Source organism: Struthio camelus, chromosome 7 (genome assembly GCF_040807025.1).
Source record: "Struthio camelus isolate bStrCam1 chromosome 7, bStrCam1.hap1, whole genome shotgun sequence".
Classification (NCBI taxonomy): Eukaryota; Metazoa; Chordata; class Aves; order Struthioniformes; family Struthionidae; genus Struthio; species Struthio camelus.
Window position 1 is genome coordinate 9,786,260 of NC_090948.1, and position 17,060 is coordinate 9,803,319.

General features: G+C 40.6%; 1 protein-coding gene across 1 annotated transcript in view; it reads right to left on the reverse strand.

The window, feature by feature from the left end:
* Positions 1-954: 954 nt before the first annotated feature.
* TRUB1 (TruB pseudouridine synthase family member 1) overlaps positions 955-17,060 on the reverse strand; it is a 29,845-nt gene continuing 13,739 nt past the window's right edge. The window contains exons 4-8 of the mRNA XM_068951635.1: positions 11,297-11,378; positions 5,520-5,592; positions 4,123-4,262; positions 2,936-2,992; positions 955-1,504 (exon numbers count right to left, since the gene is read on the reverse strand). Of these exons, the coding sequence (XP_068807736.1) occupies positions 1,290-1,504; positions 2,936-2,992; positions 4,123-4,262; positions 5,520-5,592; positions 11,297-11,378 (567 nt within the window). The 3' untranslated portion in view covers positions 955-1,289. The remainder of the gene's footprint in view (positions 1,505-2,935; positions 2,993-4,122; positions 4,263-5,519; positions 5,593-11,296; positions 11,379-17,060) is intronic.

Sequence of the window (17,060 nt, forward strand, 5' to 3'; positions counted from 1 at the left end):
TCAGTCACTCAGTATAAGAAACTCTTTACTCCAGAACCACAAAGCGAAGGTCTAAAAGTGGTACAAAGCCACCGCAGGCCAGGCGGCTAGCAGCACCCTAGAACTGCAGCAGCAGCTAGTCCATTCCACTTTGCTGATGCATCAGTCACAATTTCAAAAGCAGGGCTTTCTCTCAGGTATCACTTACACGCTCAAATTATTCCCTCATATTCCCCACTATAGCAGGAGGAAAGCAGATCCACTAACTTCTTGAAGGGGGTCAAATATGGAAGTTCTGTTAGCATAGTCCCTTCCACACACGCAGAAATGACTAGGGTGCTTTTTAGCAAACTCAATCTTTTAATCACTAAAAAAATCCCAAGGGAAGCAGTGGTGGGAATTACTCTGAAATCAAATTCAGTTGAGTGCATGAACTGTGGAACAGGCCTTCCCTAACCCACCAAATTAAAATGGTTTCAGCAAAGATGAAACGGTGGATGCCGCTGCTGCCTTCACAACTTCTAGTCAGGACTAAACCACTCAAAGCCCAGAAGCATACTGACCTTCTACCCAATCTGCAGCAGACACTTCAAGCATTACACATATGATGAAATGTACTTTTATGTGTCCTATGAAGGGCACAACAGTAAACCATACTTGAAATTAGCAATAGTCATTGATTAGGGCGTTCTACCAGAATAAGTTATGCATACTTGTAATGATGACTGCATCCTTCAGTCCTTGTTATCAAATTATCATCAGGGACTGTTCATACTTACAAAATATTAACTCATGCTAACATTTCAGATTTATCTAAAATCTCAGCATCTAGGTTTAATGCATTCTAGATAACACTTCACCGAAAAAAATATCTGCACAGCAAGATACATCCTTCAAGCTAAGAGTTTTGTCACCATGGTATTTCAGGGTTTGATTAGCAGCTAGAAAGAAAAAAAGATTCTTCTTTGGAGCACGTTTAGCAAATCTTAATTTTTATTGACAAATTAGTTACAAAAGCCATAGCTTTTCGCACCCCACAGGTTCTTTAAAGAGTTTATGACGACTTGACATTAGTAGCTGACCCATTTACAGTGGGCCACAAGGGAAATAAGCAGATCAGGAAACAGCAAGCAGTGGATATTTTCGGTGCATAGTCTAGCTCAGGGGGAAAAAAGAAAGGAATCATTTTTCTTTCGTTGCAGTTTGTCACCCTCCCAGTACAGGCCTGTAAATTCACACAAGAGGCAAGACAATCCCAATCCAATCTTAAAATGTCTCAATCATTCAGTCTTTCTCCTTGACCCAACTTATCACTTATCTTCACAGCTCACAGCGGTTTCTCCAGGAGCCTCTGTCTTAAATTTTTTATGAGATGGCTCTCCTGGGAGAAGAGACATGCAATGCTCTAAGGATCGTGCAATTTCATCAATTGTCCATTTGTCTTCATAAAGTGCATGCTCCTCTAGCGTAAATGGCCCCTGTTTGGTTCGGGTCAGCTCTTGCACACTGGCACAGGTAGAGAGTTCTGTATCAAAGAGAAGAGGATTCAGAAAAAAGTAAATGACCAATCTGTCTATTTGAACTCATTTAAAATGCTTTGTATGTATACATCTTTACATGTAGCCTTCAATGCTACTCTGCTTAGTTTGAGAAGGAAGTTCATGAAGATTTTTCACTCGTTTACATCATCTTAAATCTGAGGCAAGGAATTCTTCCTTTGATTTCAATAGATCTCCCGCATAATGAAGTTGAAAATCTGACAAAAAGTTGTCAGGAGGTATTCCAGATTTAAATCAGAAAGAAAAAAAAAGAGAAGTAATGACATAAGATAAAAGCAGAGCATGCTGTATTCACAAGTGACTTAGAAGACCATAAGCTATTTTCCCACAGACTGAGGCCTTCACACTTAAGTGCTTATATCTTGCCTTCAAAAAGGGATTTTTGACATTTTTATGCTGTGCCACCTATCAAGATAATATAAACTGCGATGAGGAAGAATCAAAAAACCAGCATATCTCCTGATGGGTTAAATAAATGCCAGTAGGAAGGAGTTATATAATGAGGGCTTACAAAAGATAACAACACCTGGAGCTAAATTGAAAGCCCAGAGGCCTAGAATTTAACACTAAAATATTCTCTTCCATCCTCTCAAATGTAGGAGGATTTTTACTGCGCTTCAAATTTATTTTGAAAAGAGGCCAACTGGGGACAGACTTTATCTTGGTTTGTCATTAAAGGACTAAACACAAGCCAGTATTGCTCAGAACGCAGCACCAGAAAGAATATTTGTGCTTAGGCAAGTCCAAGAACAGCATTGAAATTCAGAGGTTCCCCCACATCACTTGTTTTTTTGATCTGCAAATCTATCATTAAAAACATTTTTAATGGACTGTCTGTTCTCCATTATGCAGTTCGATAGATATAAGGTACAAGACAAATAACCCTGTGGGAAAGCAACACCACTCACAGTTCAGGGAAAGGAGAGAGGAAAAAACTAGAAAAAACATCACAAATTGAGAAGTCTTTCCAGCAGACAGTTTTATTATGTGCATCATAATGTTCTGCGCAATCTGTTTTCAAAGTGTGATGAACAACGTTTAAAAAGACAGTATCTTTTTCCCTCTTCTCACCCTTGCTCTGAGTTAGCTTTAACATATGGAGGAGAAAAGAAAAACCCAACCCCAGATCTAAAAACTTGCTTTGTATTATCTTGCTCAGTGCTATTACATGTCCCACTTCTACTCCTCCTCGGGGTCCTCTGGCAATTATTTAACTCTCATCACCCCATATTCCAAAGGAAAATACCCTAGTACATAGAAACAAGTGAACAAACGATAGGAGTACGACTTTGCAACATAGCACCTAAGTCTGGTGGCTGGAGATATAGAAAGTGACATGATTTTTCTATTAACAGAAACATTCATTCCTTAAGCTGTCATGTTTTTTTCATGCCTACCTTTGCCAATGTCACTGACCAGGCTCCTGACATAAAAGCCACCACCACATTCAACATCTGGAATGTTAACAGTGACATGGTAAATTGCCAGCGTAGTATAAAATCTACTTTACATAGAAGCCATGTTCCCAAACAAATGTAAAAATGCACTAAGCAAACAACCCAGTGATAAAATATTTATGGGATACAACATCAATTATTCATCCTGTAACACACGGGTGGGTGAGACTGCTAAGCTAGAGAGGAGGGAAAGCAAACACAATGGCAACTGAACTCACTAGAAATTAAGTACTTGCTGTGGCATGTGAATAAATGTTTCAGTCCTGTTCATTTTGAAGTTTCAAAAGGTTGTTTCATATTTCTAGCAGTGAAAAGTTATTTCAAGTACTAGCCTAAACTGACTACCAACACTTAAGATATTATTGCACAAAGTGCAACGGCTGCTCCAATAAAAGCTGCTGACATTTTAAAATTCACTTTTAACTTTCCCTGCTCTCTCAGCTCTTCCCTTCCCCCTCTGCCACTGATCAGCTGCTAGTCACCCCATCACAAAATAAGGACTGAAATAACACAGCACTGAGTTCTCTCACTCATACCTGCTCATCACATAACATCTAGTCCAGAGAACTATGGAAGGGCCAACTGGGTAGCTCCCCGAGGCATAAGATTATGTTGACCTCACAGCAGCATCAAACATTTATAAAAGCATTTTGTTTATTTATTAATGTGCTTCTTAATGTACTACCCAAGTTTCATGTATGGCAAAAGGGAGGATAAGATCCTGCCTTCCCAAAACAGAAAGAGTTCTGACAGTAACCCACACTGGCCCTTGCTGCACCCTGGGAGAGACACCAGTAGGTTTGGGCATCCAAGCAAAAGAATGGGTAAAGTGAAGTAAGCAGACCTGAGAAAGGAGGAGTGAGCTGGAGGTTGTGCAGTCATGGACAGATGCAAATAACCCCCTGACCAGCCTCTCAGAATTTTCCCTCACAGAAAGATTACACATAATCAGCTTAACTTAAAACCAAAATACAGTGCTTTTACTGCAGAGTGGGAGTCTCTGCACGTAGGCTCACACCAAAATAAGTAGCTAAGGGAAACAAAACCCATTTCATTATCTCAGTCCCAATTCCAAGTGCAAATAAGCTCTAACAAACAAGCTGGGAGCATCACTCTATGGCCTTTACCCAGTGTGAACAGTGGTGGCTGGAAGTGTTGGAGGGAGAGGCTGTACACTCTTACTGGCCGAGCAGGCTTTGCTTCAACTGCTTCTCCTCTTTTCATGAGAGAGGATAGCCTTTGTCCATCCTTCTTCAAAGCAGAATAGCTGACCAAACAGAGCACAAAAATGTCATACATTTGCAAGAGAACAAGCTTCCCATCCTCCAGATCCTGTTAATGCTGTACTACAATAGGATACCTTTTGCCCTTCTGATCTTCTCCAAGAGCTCATGAAAAATAAAACGTACCAAGTGCTGCTGAAATCTCTTTAAGACAGAATAATCTAATTCACCACTTGCTAGGTAAACTGGAAAACAAGAGACAGTCCTGTATTTACTCCTTGCTGTATCAATTTACAAGTGTTTCATCACTTGATTTGTTGTTTATGAAAGCAAAGGGTCTCTATCGGGGTACAACACCTGTAACTGTGGCTAACAAACTGCCTCTCAGAAGTCCGCAAGTCGCAGAGTCTCAGTGCTATGTTAGCACTGGGAGGTGAAAGTTGCTCAGGCAGCTTCCCTCCTCTAACTCTGCCTTGTGTCTTTAACTGACTCAGTGCAGTCTTCCCCTGACTGAACCATAACCTTGTTCTACAGTGTTTAGGGGACCACTATCAAATGAAAAAAACATATCATGAGACCTTATCCAAAGGTCCAACTCAGGCCCTGAAAGAAAGATGACCATAGGGGGGGGGAAAAAAAAAAAAAAAAAGAAGGTCTTATTCAAATTCCCTGAGGGATACAACGGAGGTCAGACGAAACAGAATACCTACCAAATAACTGACCTTACAGAACTCACAGTGGAACCACAGTAACTGACCCATTGCAAATGCAAAGGAAAGCATGTTAGCTTAAATCACCATAAAAGCCATCCGTCACAAGCTAAGCACTTGCACATCACCACTTACTGTGGCTCACCTGACTAGAAGAAATTTGTTAAGCTAAGGAAGCTTAATCACTGATCATTTATACACAGAGTTTTTAGAAAACGAATTTGAAAGCCATTTAAGGCACATCTACACTGATGTCAGAAAGCGTCCCTCCACCCCACATCTAAAATTGAAGTCTCAAGACTTTCCCTTCTAACTAGAAGACAGGGCAGAACCCCATAAGCCCTGCAAAAGCTGTTTAAGACTCCTGTTCTACTTTACCAACAAAACAGACTCCAAGTGACCATTTGTCGCTGATGTTCAAATCAGCATGACCTGCAGCTACAAATGTGTCAAGTTAAACTCCTAAGTCTGCCTAGCATCTATCCTGTTGTCAAAAATGTACCTTTTTATTTCTGACAGAACTGACTTCTCTTGGCAAGTCCTGACAGCTGAACACTGCTCCTGAGAGTGTCTGAATACTGTAGAACTTACAGTGGAGGAACCTGCATTATGTCCCCTGTGAACTTTTGCAGCACATTTTCAAGATCTCCTTTTGTTATCTGATCTGTAGAAAGAAAACAACAGGCACGTTAGCAGCGATTATTCACATAGCACTAATGACATCAACCGCGTTCTGCAAAAACATACAAAAAAGAGGTCCCTCTGCTTTGAATTTAGATTCAGTGAAGAACGCCACAAGAAAGAAAGAACAGAATGTAGGTAGGAGTGTGAGTTATTGCAAAAAAAAGAGTGAAACAAGCTGTCCAAGGTGGTTAAGACTGTCTGGACACCTCCAAAAGGGCAGAAATCTCCCAATACACAATTCTGTTTTGCAACTTCTCTCATCTGGGACTGCAAATTCATTTTTCTGGGAACGATGCAAAACTACAAAAGTTGTCCTATTCTAATTTTTGTTTAAGGACCAAAAAGAATAAAATGCTTATCTAAGCTTGGCAGCTTCTCTTTAAGAAGATCTAACTGCAAAGAAAGATACACAGGTTATTAGAGAACAAAAGTAATTTTTCCCCCTCTGGTAAAGACAGCATCCGTAACAGCACATTGCATTTCCCTAGCTACCAAATATCTAACCTGCAGATGCTTATAAAGGTATTGTTACATATTAAGTACGGCCATTTTATTGAAGAAAGCCTTTAAAGAAATATCTGCATTACGCAATCTACTCTCTTTAGAGAACACAAACACACACATATGCCCCCCCTATTAGAAAACTGCAACTTAAGGTGACTGTGTCGGTCCCTTGAAATACTACTCAGAGATGACATTCATCCCTAATTTGTTTAGGGATCACAAACAGAGGATCCGTAACCATGATGCACTTCAGTGATTGACTAGGATTTGACGAGTCCCATTTCTCCTAAGTTATATTTGATTAGCATTACCCTACTGAAGTCAACAGCATCTTGTAACATAAACAAAATTTATTTATTGACCCCTTATTATATTTTATTGTTATATTTTATTCTACCTGGTACAGTCTTTTACTTGAAGCTCTCACAAAGCATGCTGCAAGTAAAAAGGAAGAGTTCTTTCCACGGTAACTTTTGAAGACAGCAATGTGGTTATCTCACTTTCACAAAGCCCACTTTGCAACCTCAAGAGCAGATGCTGTCCCCAGCCCGGTCTGTCTTTCCCTAGCAGCTGTCTCAAGAAGAAGTGTCATTAACAGCAAGCTCACAAGGCTCATAAATCAGTCAGGGATGCTGAGAAAGAACAGTGCACATCAGAATATGGGGAAGAAATGTCAAAATCTTTCTCATAGTAAGCCTGGAGCTTCTTCCTAAGTGCCTCTGCAATGGCTGTTTCACAGTCTTGCTGTGTGTAGTACTATAGTCCAGCAAGGTGCCACACAAAAATCACATGGCAAAAAGTTAGCTTGACTCCACCCCACGTTTGTGATCCTGTCACCTTCTTGCAAGGCTGTTTGCTTCAGGGCAAGATTCAGTATGTAAGATCTCAGCACGCCTGTCATTTGGAGGTGTCTTTCAGTTTTCACCCCATGCATTCAATCTGTATTAGGGCATTAAATGAGACACCTGGGTTCAGTTCCTGCTCTGGTCTCATATTCCCCTGATTTAGAGGTTAACATGAAAAGATACATCTAGCCTCTGAGGTAATCACTCATGCTAAAGGTAATCTCTATTTAAGGGAAAAAAAAGTGAGCTGTGATGTATTAAGCCATTAACAAACAAGGTTGTGTGGTGTGTTATCACAGTAAATATTTATAGATGAGTTTAAGATACAGAATAAATCATATTTGTCTTCTGTCATATCTCATGGCTCAAGCTGGCTAGTAACAAATTCTGAAAACATGCCTTTCCCCCCTGCCCCCTCCAGCATACAGTGCCTTTCCATTTACGGGTGGCATTTAAGAGTCTGCCTTTTCCTCGAACAACACACAAGCTGGTGTTTTTATCCAGCTCTCAGTCAGACAAGAATGCCTTATTAATCCTGTCCCAAATAGTTTCACTAAGTCTACATTGCATATTTGGCCCAGGCTTCAGACCAGACTCCTGGCTATGCAGAGCACGCGGCTCGCACTGTCAACTCTCTCCTTTTCTTTGCTGCCTTTCAGCTCCCGCTGTCATTACATCCATGCTTACAGGTGGGAGGGAATTCAGTCTTGCCCAGAAAAACAGTCTTCCTTCTGGCCCTAGGCCCAGAGGTCTCTTGCCTGGCCGAAGGCTTGGGGTTAGCAGGTTAACAGCTTGTCTAGTCAATAAGTTTAGGGCAGCATTTGGACTCAGTCCTCCACAAAGCATGAGATACAAACATACTTACAAAGGTTAGTGTTAACAGTTCCAAAACTTTCTCTCCCAATTTGACTCCCCTTCTCCACTCCCTGAGAGCAAAGGGTAGAGAGAGGTTTCTGCGGGACATCTGTCACAGATCCTTATTGCCCTTGCTACCAAGGGATAGCCTACTTCTCCCAATATCCTGATCATAAATACCAAACATCCTCATCAGCTATACCACAAAGCATAAATTTTTACTAGAAGCTGGACTTAAAACTGCAGATCCTTGCCCTTCTGGGCAAGGCTTGGGAGACTGCCACCCTGTTTCATAATGATTCCAGTGGTGAGGACCACCTAGATTCGGCCCACTGGATAACTGCATCCAATCCCAAAATGCTTTTTCACCCTCCAACCCAGCAGCCAGACAGCCCTAGCTTAGAACAAATTATTGCATCTGCTCTGCATACACACTATTTGGAATATATGCAATTCCACAATGTTTTCTAAATCTCTTCCTAAGCCCTCAGAGCAACAGCGGGAGCGTGTCGGTTTCTTCCTATGGACGATTCCTATCAGCATCCCATGGCACCCAAAACATCTGGTCTCCAATTCTTCTAAAAACATCCAGAATAAGCCTATTAGCTTCTAACACGAGAATTTAAGGACAGTTGTGCGTCTCAATGCAGATAACTGTTGACTTATTTTCCTACTACAAACCTGAAGAATGCTAAATAAAGTTACTGAACCAAAAGGTGTCGATTGCGCCATGGCCTCAAGAAACCTCCATCAAAAGTGATGTTGTCCCATGCTTGTTAAAGAACTGTAGCAAAACAGAACAAGACTACAAGAATTGTCCATGACAATTTCGCAGAACTATAGCAGCTGACCTCAACTGAGTATGCTGCAGTATAAATTACATGCAAGCAGATAAGCAGGCTGTTGAAATGACTACCTCATTTTTTTAATTATTCAGGAAGCTCCACTGAACACATATTTCAGCATAATCAGCAGAGGCCTGGAGAAAATCCTCATGAATTCTCTTCTCCATGCCTGGATTTAGCCTGTAAGCAGCTGGGAGGAAATGGTTTTCAGAATGCACGTTCCTGGGCATAGTTACAGAGGGCTACAAATTTTAGAGAGTGTTCTCTAGAAAGCATCAGAGAAACACTAAACCATAGCTGCTTCCAAAGACATCATCCACTCCGATAGCCTGGGAGCAGTATGAAACCACAAGCTAATTTCATGTGGAAATGTAAGCTCTTCCTCTGCCAAGACACAAACAAAAAAAACTATCAAAAGGTTGGGAGGAGTTAAAGACAACCAGCCCTCTTCGACACATCCTTTCATTATAAGTAACTTATATGTATACAATAGCTTGCTTTCTAAACTGCTCTCTGGAGATGCTTTGAGGACTAAAATGTTCTATTGCGTTATGGTTCATCTAACGAGCAACTTTCTGCAGACACTTTCCTCTCAGGACCCAATGAGGTTGTTCAAGAAGGGACTTAAACACCTTGCAAGCTGTCTTCTTGCCCTTTCTCCGCACTAAGGCCCAATCCTGGATTCTGCTGGCACTGCAGGATTCTGTATTCCTTAGCAGATGCTCAGCATCTCCAAGGATCCTTCTAGGTATCAAAGGGAAGCTGAAATTCAGCTCAAACATCTGCTGCGTATATTCCAGCACTTTAGAGTATCAATTAGTATTACTGATGGGAGGGTCACCAAGAGAATCAAGCACAAAACCAAGCTGTTTTGGAGAAGACTGGAAATACTTGCACTGTTAGAAGATGAGGAAGAAAGGAAACACATGAAGAGAAAGAGAATGTGTGTTCTCTATTTCTTCTTTTTGAAAAAATTAAATCTGATTTGCACCAATATGAAAAGTGGCAGGGGCCAATTCCATAAGCACTTCCTTCAGCAGTCAGCCTCAGCAAAAGGAAACTCTGTCCCCCACCCACTGCACTGCCCTGGTATTGCCAGTACTGCTCTTCAGACTGCACCATGAACTAGATCACGTAACTTGATCTCAGTTTAAAAGACTCAATTCAAAAGCAGTTATTTTTAACCTAAATCAGTTCCCAAAGCTTGCTTGCCATACAGTCTCACAAAAAGCTATACCACCATAATAGAAGAGGTGGTGCAGAGGTGGTAACTACTATTACAAGAGCTGCCACTGAAAGAAATGCTCATGAAAACTATTCTGAAAACTACTGCAAATTCTCTCTGCAGTTAGCAATATAAAATAAAAAAAGCAAGACTAGTATTTCAGGAACAGGGGGTTCTTTAAACCTTAGTCTGATAATGGCTACTGTATCTACTTGAAATGATATTTCACAGTTTATTTGCCAGTATTCTAAAACGAACTGTCAGTGTAGCAGAGCAATGGCATTCCACATGCTGGGAGGTGCATGCAAAGCCAGGGACCGATCATCAAGTGTAGGCTATTAGCAACTCTGATACCATGCAGATGGTCAGTCCTTTGAAAGCTTAGAGAGACTTGGAATTTGATCCTGAAATAGAAACAACTGAACAAAGATCTCTGAGTAATATCACATAGTAAATAATACAATTTAGAATGATCCATCAAGTTAAAGTGGAAAAGAAACTTGCACTTGCATGCCTCGTGCAAGAAGAAAGACTGCAAAAGAAAGGAGATGACGGAAAAAACAATCCAGGTTACCATTTTATAATAAAAATACTATAAAAAATATGATACATTTAATGTACCTATTACTAGGTACAACAAACAGTACAGGACCTGTAAGAGTTGCTAAGCAACCAGTTACTTATTACTTTTTTTCCCCAGCTTGTGAAAGAACCAATGGCAAATACGCTTGCTGTGCCTCTAATTAGTCCTATATTGTTTCTAAGATACTCTTGGGTATCTTTAAGCCAGCTCTGAATGTATTGTGGAACGTCCACTCTGACAAAGCCACAGTCAGGATTAGTTCTAAAGCACTAAACCCTTGCACTATGCTCTGTGGGTCAGAAAAGTTCATTTATTAAAGTTGCTAGGGGACAGCCCGCAAGCAAGATTTGGTAGGTGAACATCTGTAGAGAGTAGTTTGTCAGCCACATTTTATGCTGACCGGTCTGTAGGTAAAGGGACTTCGTGGAGGCAAGACTTCAGTACTTTATCCCTCCATTGGTCTTGGAGGGTGTCACTAAAAGAGCTCTCATGGGACTGCACACAGAAAGAGGAAGATTCTACTGGATGCAGCAAACCATTTGTCAGCCTGTTAAAAGATACAGAATGACACAGTCCCGCCCAATTCTCTTTTCTCTCTCCTCATCTAGTGCTTGTTTTATTTTTCTCAATAGATACGAACATTTGCACTGGACCTAATTACCTAAAGCTGGACCCAATCACGTGAGCACTGAAGTTGAAGGTGAAAACCTTAGTTTGATTTGACATTTAAATTTAATTCACAGAGTCCACAACATTTCCTCTTTTGGCAATAGAGACCACTTATTGCCTTCAAATTAGATCAGATCTATAGATCAATTTTCAGTTACCATAAGGTTTTTCTTCAGTTACTTTTCCTGTAGCATCTAATGTATCAGTAGCTTTGCCCAGTCGTCCAATGGCAGTATATTTCTGAGAAGGAAAAAGAAAAATCAGTGACTTAAGTTTTCAAATTATTTTTTAAAAGGCTGCAGAAGAGCAAAAACTTCACAGAGTATTCTTCCTGGTCTAATTTGAATGGCCAATCCATTAACTTTGGATATGCAAAAGCATAGATGATAAGATAAGGAACTCTGAATAAATTAAATCCAGCATTGCATGGGCCTACAGCTTCCATTTTAGAAACACCAGAAAGAGGCAACACAGTATCTAAATTTTACTACAAATACTTCAATACAATAAAGAAAAAAGTGCGGCAAAATCAAAGTCTCTGCAGGATGTCGTATGCTGCTGTTTAAGCAAGGCACACAGTGCCTTTCATGCAGACTTTCTGTTTCTTCACAATCAAAAAAGAAAATAGAGAAAAAGAAAACAGAAAGAAACAAATTCACCTGTGAAAGTAAAACATCCACTTGCAAGACAAAGTATAACAACAGTTCAGCCATGAAAAGCAGCAACATGCAACAGCCAAAAGCAGAAACAAGGAGTTCTGAATATCTGGAATCTGGTGAGGACACTGTGATTAGCATAAACTAATCTGCTCTCTGATTAGTGACACCTCTGCTGGCGACAGGTTCTCAGAATGCTTGTTTCAAGGTCTCTTCCTAAAGAATTCTTCCCTAAAAAATTCCCCAGAATATGTATTCGTAGCTTGCAAGAAGGAGTTAACCTGTTCCTAGGCTAGTAGCTCTTGTCCTTACTGCATTTCACAGGACATCCTCCTTTCCCACATTTTTCACCCTAAGTACTACCAGACTGAGGGCATGAGCCAGAACCTGCTGAAACCGCCAGAAGCCTTCCCATGAACTGGCTGCCTCGTGGCTTCCACTAGGTAGCCAACACATGGAAATTCTCTCCATAGTATGAATTTGGGAGTGGTTTAGAGATACCTTCAGGTATTAAAATCTGCAGTTTGACCTGCTGCCTATCCCAGATTTCACTCGCCCTACAGCAAGTCCAGGGGTCTTCAATGTAAAATATTTCAGTTCCTTAGGAAAGAAAAAAAAAATCAAGGTATTCCAAATACCTAATTCCCAGTAAGGATTAACTGAATTTACTCCTAGCTAAGCCAATATAAATTGGAACTACTGACATAAAAGGATGCATCTTTCATAAATTTGTCGAGCAACCTCTAATGCAACACATCCATATAGGTATAAGTAGTAGCATCCTCCTTTTTGATCTACTCACCAAGTACGAATAAGCTCAAGTAATAGCAGCATAGGCATATAAATCACATCTGCAAAACGGGACTACTAAGAGAAGTCTTGATTTTGTTCAGTGTGACAACCTGCCACTCGGATGCATTTATTCAAGCAGCTGCCATGAAATTGAAGCCGCAGGAATAGTCAAACAAAAGGCAAAGGAAGTGGAGAGCAGACTTTAATACAAAAAAATTGCTATATTCTTTGCTTACCACATCAAGACTTCAGTTTTGCTAAACACTGCAGGCGCCTGAACCCCCTGAAAACTGTCTCTACTTGCAAAATAAGGCTTTTTAAAATTAATTCTTTAAGTTTACGTATTTTGGAATGCATGGAAAAAATGGAGGAACGGATGAATGCTGCTCCACAGCAGTATCTAAATCAACCTTAAAGTATATTAATCGCTTTTAGGATCCTAAAACTGCTTGCTTTGAGACATACTTAATGATCTAGCTCTTAAGATTTAATAGCCCAGCTAGAAATAGACACTATCCAGTAACTTACCTAGAGGTTAAAGGAAACATGTGAGCAGATCTTAATAATTCTAGTACACCAAGTGATCCTAGCAGTTCATTAAAACTTCAAATCTGCCAATTCGAAACTTGAAATCTCTTAAAATCAGAGGTTTCTAAATGGAAGTGCTGATACTACTTTAGTGTGAATGATTTTATACATATATATGTATATATACACACACACATATAAATATATATATATATATATATTTATATGTATTTTTTAATCTAGTTGGGGCTACCTTGCTTCAGGTGGTCTGTTACAATGACATGTTACGTTTGACCTTCCAGCAATGGAGGGATATCTCAGACATTTGTTCATGCATAAGTGACTATACAGACTACACAACGCAATGCAGAACAACTGACTTCCCCTTTAGTTTCTGCTAAAAGCACATAAAGCTATCTAACATGTAAAAAGAGCATCCTTAAAAATGAGTCACAAATTCCCCCTTAAAGGGGCCTTTAAAGAGTCACAAAAGAGGACCTAAGCCAGAAATGCAATAACCCAGAGGAAGGAGACCAGGAAATAAAGAATTACAGTTGGTTTATGATCAGCCTCTGAAGTGCCCTTGGGTATCTACAATTATATATCATAATTCTTACTAGCCACTTAAATAGGTTTACTTCCCCTTTGTTAGTGGGCAGGACCTGCAGCTTGCAGAAGATAAGATGACAGCCCAGATTTAATCATGTTTCTCTTATTTTATTTGTGTCAAAATTCAGCATTACCTCTCCTTAGCCTCTAACTCACACTGCCCTCAGAAGAACCCAATGGATTCTGAGTCATTTATTAAGTCTTTGGTGACCTTTCCTCACCTCTGTTGCCAATCATTTATTTCTTCCAATTTTACAAAATACATGTAGGGGCATTCTTCCTGTACTCTGAAATTGCCAATCACTGCAGGAACACAGACAGCAACCGCTCACAACTATGCTGACTTCAACCCACTCGAACCTGAAACACAGAAAGCAAGGTAGTAGGTGTTGCAGGTAGTGGAAAAGCCTAACAAATCCAGACTGCAACAGAAAACGTTCCAATATCAGCAGCTCAGAGCGCTCTCCCAATAGCCCCCTATGTTCATGCCCCTCTACTCATCTCAAGGGATCAGGATCCAAACCACTAAAAGATTAAAACCAGCACCTCAGCTTCCCTATGGAATTCCACAACGTGCAATTGTAGGCCATGAGAAGCTAAGGTCAAGCATTCCCAGTCACAGCTTGTATTCACTACAGCATTGTGCATTCATTGCAAACTTCTAATGGTCTTCCAAATGGTCCCAAAGCATAGTTTCACAGTTGTTATAACAGAACAGCATGACCCTGAGGGCATATAGACCGCCTCAGAACTATCTACCCTGCATTAGGGAATGGCTACATATCCCCTGCTGTCTAAAAAACCATTCCCTTGATGTTAGGGCAACTGGAACAAAAGGCAGCAAAGTGACCAGAAGCCCGCAGGGTAATCAACGCTTTCACTCACATCAATGAGGAGATCGCCTTAAGAAGACCGTTTTAGAGTGACAAATCACTGCACTCTGTCAATGAGATAAAGTGAAAACTGTCATCCAGACTGAAAGGCACGGTGACTGCAACCTTAACAAGAATAGAAAGATGGGGAAGTGCTCTGGTAGCCATACATTTGCTAGCATACCTGTAACCAGAAAGACACATGCCATAAAAGCCAGTACTGGCGAAAGAGGCAAATAGGATTACAGGACCCTCCCTAAGAAACAAACTACAGACACTAATAAGTATGAAAGACCCTGGAAAGAGCTATTTTAGAGTCTCAACCCATAGGGCACAGTCAAAATCCTCCCACATAAACCACATGATCACTATAATAATGTTTTAATAGGAGAATTACCATCATTTGACTTCTTGCTTTCAAATCTGATTTAAGAGAAATCCTGATACTAGCTGGCATGAGAGGGAAAGTGTATAGACAAACTTTATCAGTATATATATTTAACTGTGGGAGGAGCAGGACGACTCCTCTCCCAAGAGGAGTTCTACACTCAGCACAGCTATTAGCTGCACAACCCACCCAGGCAGCCTCCCAGTAGCTAAAGACCCTGGGCTGACTGCCAGGTATGTCTGCACCACTTATCAGTGCAAATGCCAGACCGATCATGGAACGGAACTTCAGTTTTCATCGTTAATATATCAAAGTTTTGTTTGGAAAGAAGCCAGAGCCTTGAAATCTTGAATTATTGCATCTCTAAAAGCTTTTTCAAACATGGAAAAGCAACACTGAGGAAAAAGAGACACAATTAATTAATTAGTCAGAGACACAATTAATTAAGAAATAAGGTCATTAGTAGCTGTCAGGAAGACCGTAAGATGGCTCCCATTGCAAGAATTTCCCAGAAAAGCAAGCCCTTTGGAAGACGCAGTTCATAAGAGTTCATCCAAGGATGACCCATTTTCTAACCAGAGCAGCAAATGAACACAGAAGTGTAAAAGCAAATAAAGGCTACAGTCCCCTGTGCAAGAGATTGAAAGTCAAGAAAGAAATCGTAGTTGATAGAAACGGAAAGTCAACTTATGCAAACCGATGCCTGTACGTGCCTGACAAGTTTGAGGAAACACAAAAAAACGAAATGCTTCAGGGAACCTGAAAGAAATCGGAGCGAGCATACAGCACGCTAGCACAGATCAGAATTGGTGCTCCTGTGCTTAATAACCATTCAATTTGTATGCTTGATGCAAGTAGTTGTATTTCCGTAGACTTGGGTCATTCATATGGAGAACTGGCCTTAAACACCGTTTTAAAATTACATTCAGTTTGTGTGAAAAGATTTCTAAAGCACAACTAACATGCTTTGCATTTGATATTTAAGTGACTTATATTATTTGCCATTGCAGAACATTAGCAGCTACCAACTGGTTCCAGGAGGCTAATCATCTGCCGACACAAAGAAGAGTATAAGAGGGAGACAAGTAAGCTGGGGGAGAGAGTATTTTCCAAAACAAAGGGCTCCCACCAAGCAGATTCCAATATATTTAAAGCAAAGAGCCCTGATCTCTTAAAAGCAGTTTACAAAGAGGCAAAATTAAAGACTGTAAACTGAGGGTGGGGAAGGAGCATTTTATGCTGGATTAAGTTCAAAATTAACACACACCAGACATGTCCTCTTAATATACGGATACTTTACAACTTCTCTTCTCTACAGTTCATTTTTCTCCTAAGAGAAAAAGCTGACTTTGTGCTAAGCCTGCACTAAATTTTATTTACTGCTAGATGTTGTAATTGTACTGTCATTGCTGAAGAACTATCTGATCTTTACTCTAGGGCTAGCGGGATTTTCTCCCCTCCTATTTAAAAGTTCAAACATATGGGGTGACTAGATTTTTCAATGTGAAGGACTAGAACCACCTGCCATAGGGGAGCCCGCAAGAAAGTTTATCTGGAAGTAAGAGCAGCTTTCAGATAGCAGCTAAAAATTGCAGGCAGTTTAAATTTTGGTGTCGGTGGGAGGGGAGGAAAGGAGAGGGAGGGGAAAAAAATCCCAACAACTCTAGATCACCCTCGGCTGCACTTTAGCCATGCATCACTGATAAACACAACACAGGCTCACAACATCCAAGAGCGGCTGCAGGCTACCGTGCAGCTGCTGGTAAAAAGTCTCTTCATTCAAATCTTCAAGATACTTGCCCTCTGTGGAAGCCTGCCACACTCACCAAAATCTCTCAGTTTGGCTATTAGAGGTATTTCCTCTACAGCTGCAATGCCTGTTCCTCTGCCTGTTCCCTCATTCTGCGCTCTAGCTCCCACACCACCGATTATACAAGAGAAACCTAGACAACCTCCTCAGCTCCTATCTGTGCAACTGAGTTTTACAGAAATTGATACATCTTTGCCCAGAAATATAAGAAGTCCCTCCAGAGGGGGTAAGACTTATCATACAGACAAATTCATACAAACATAAAAT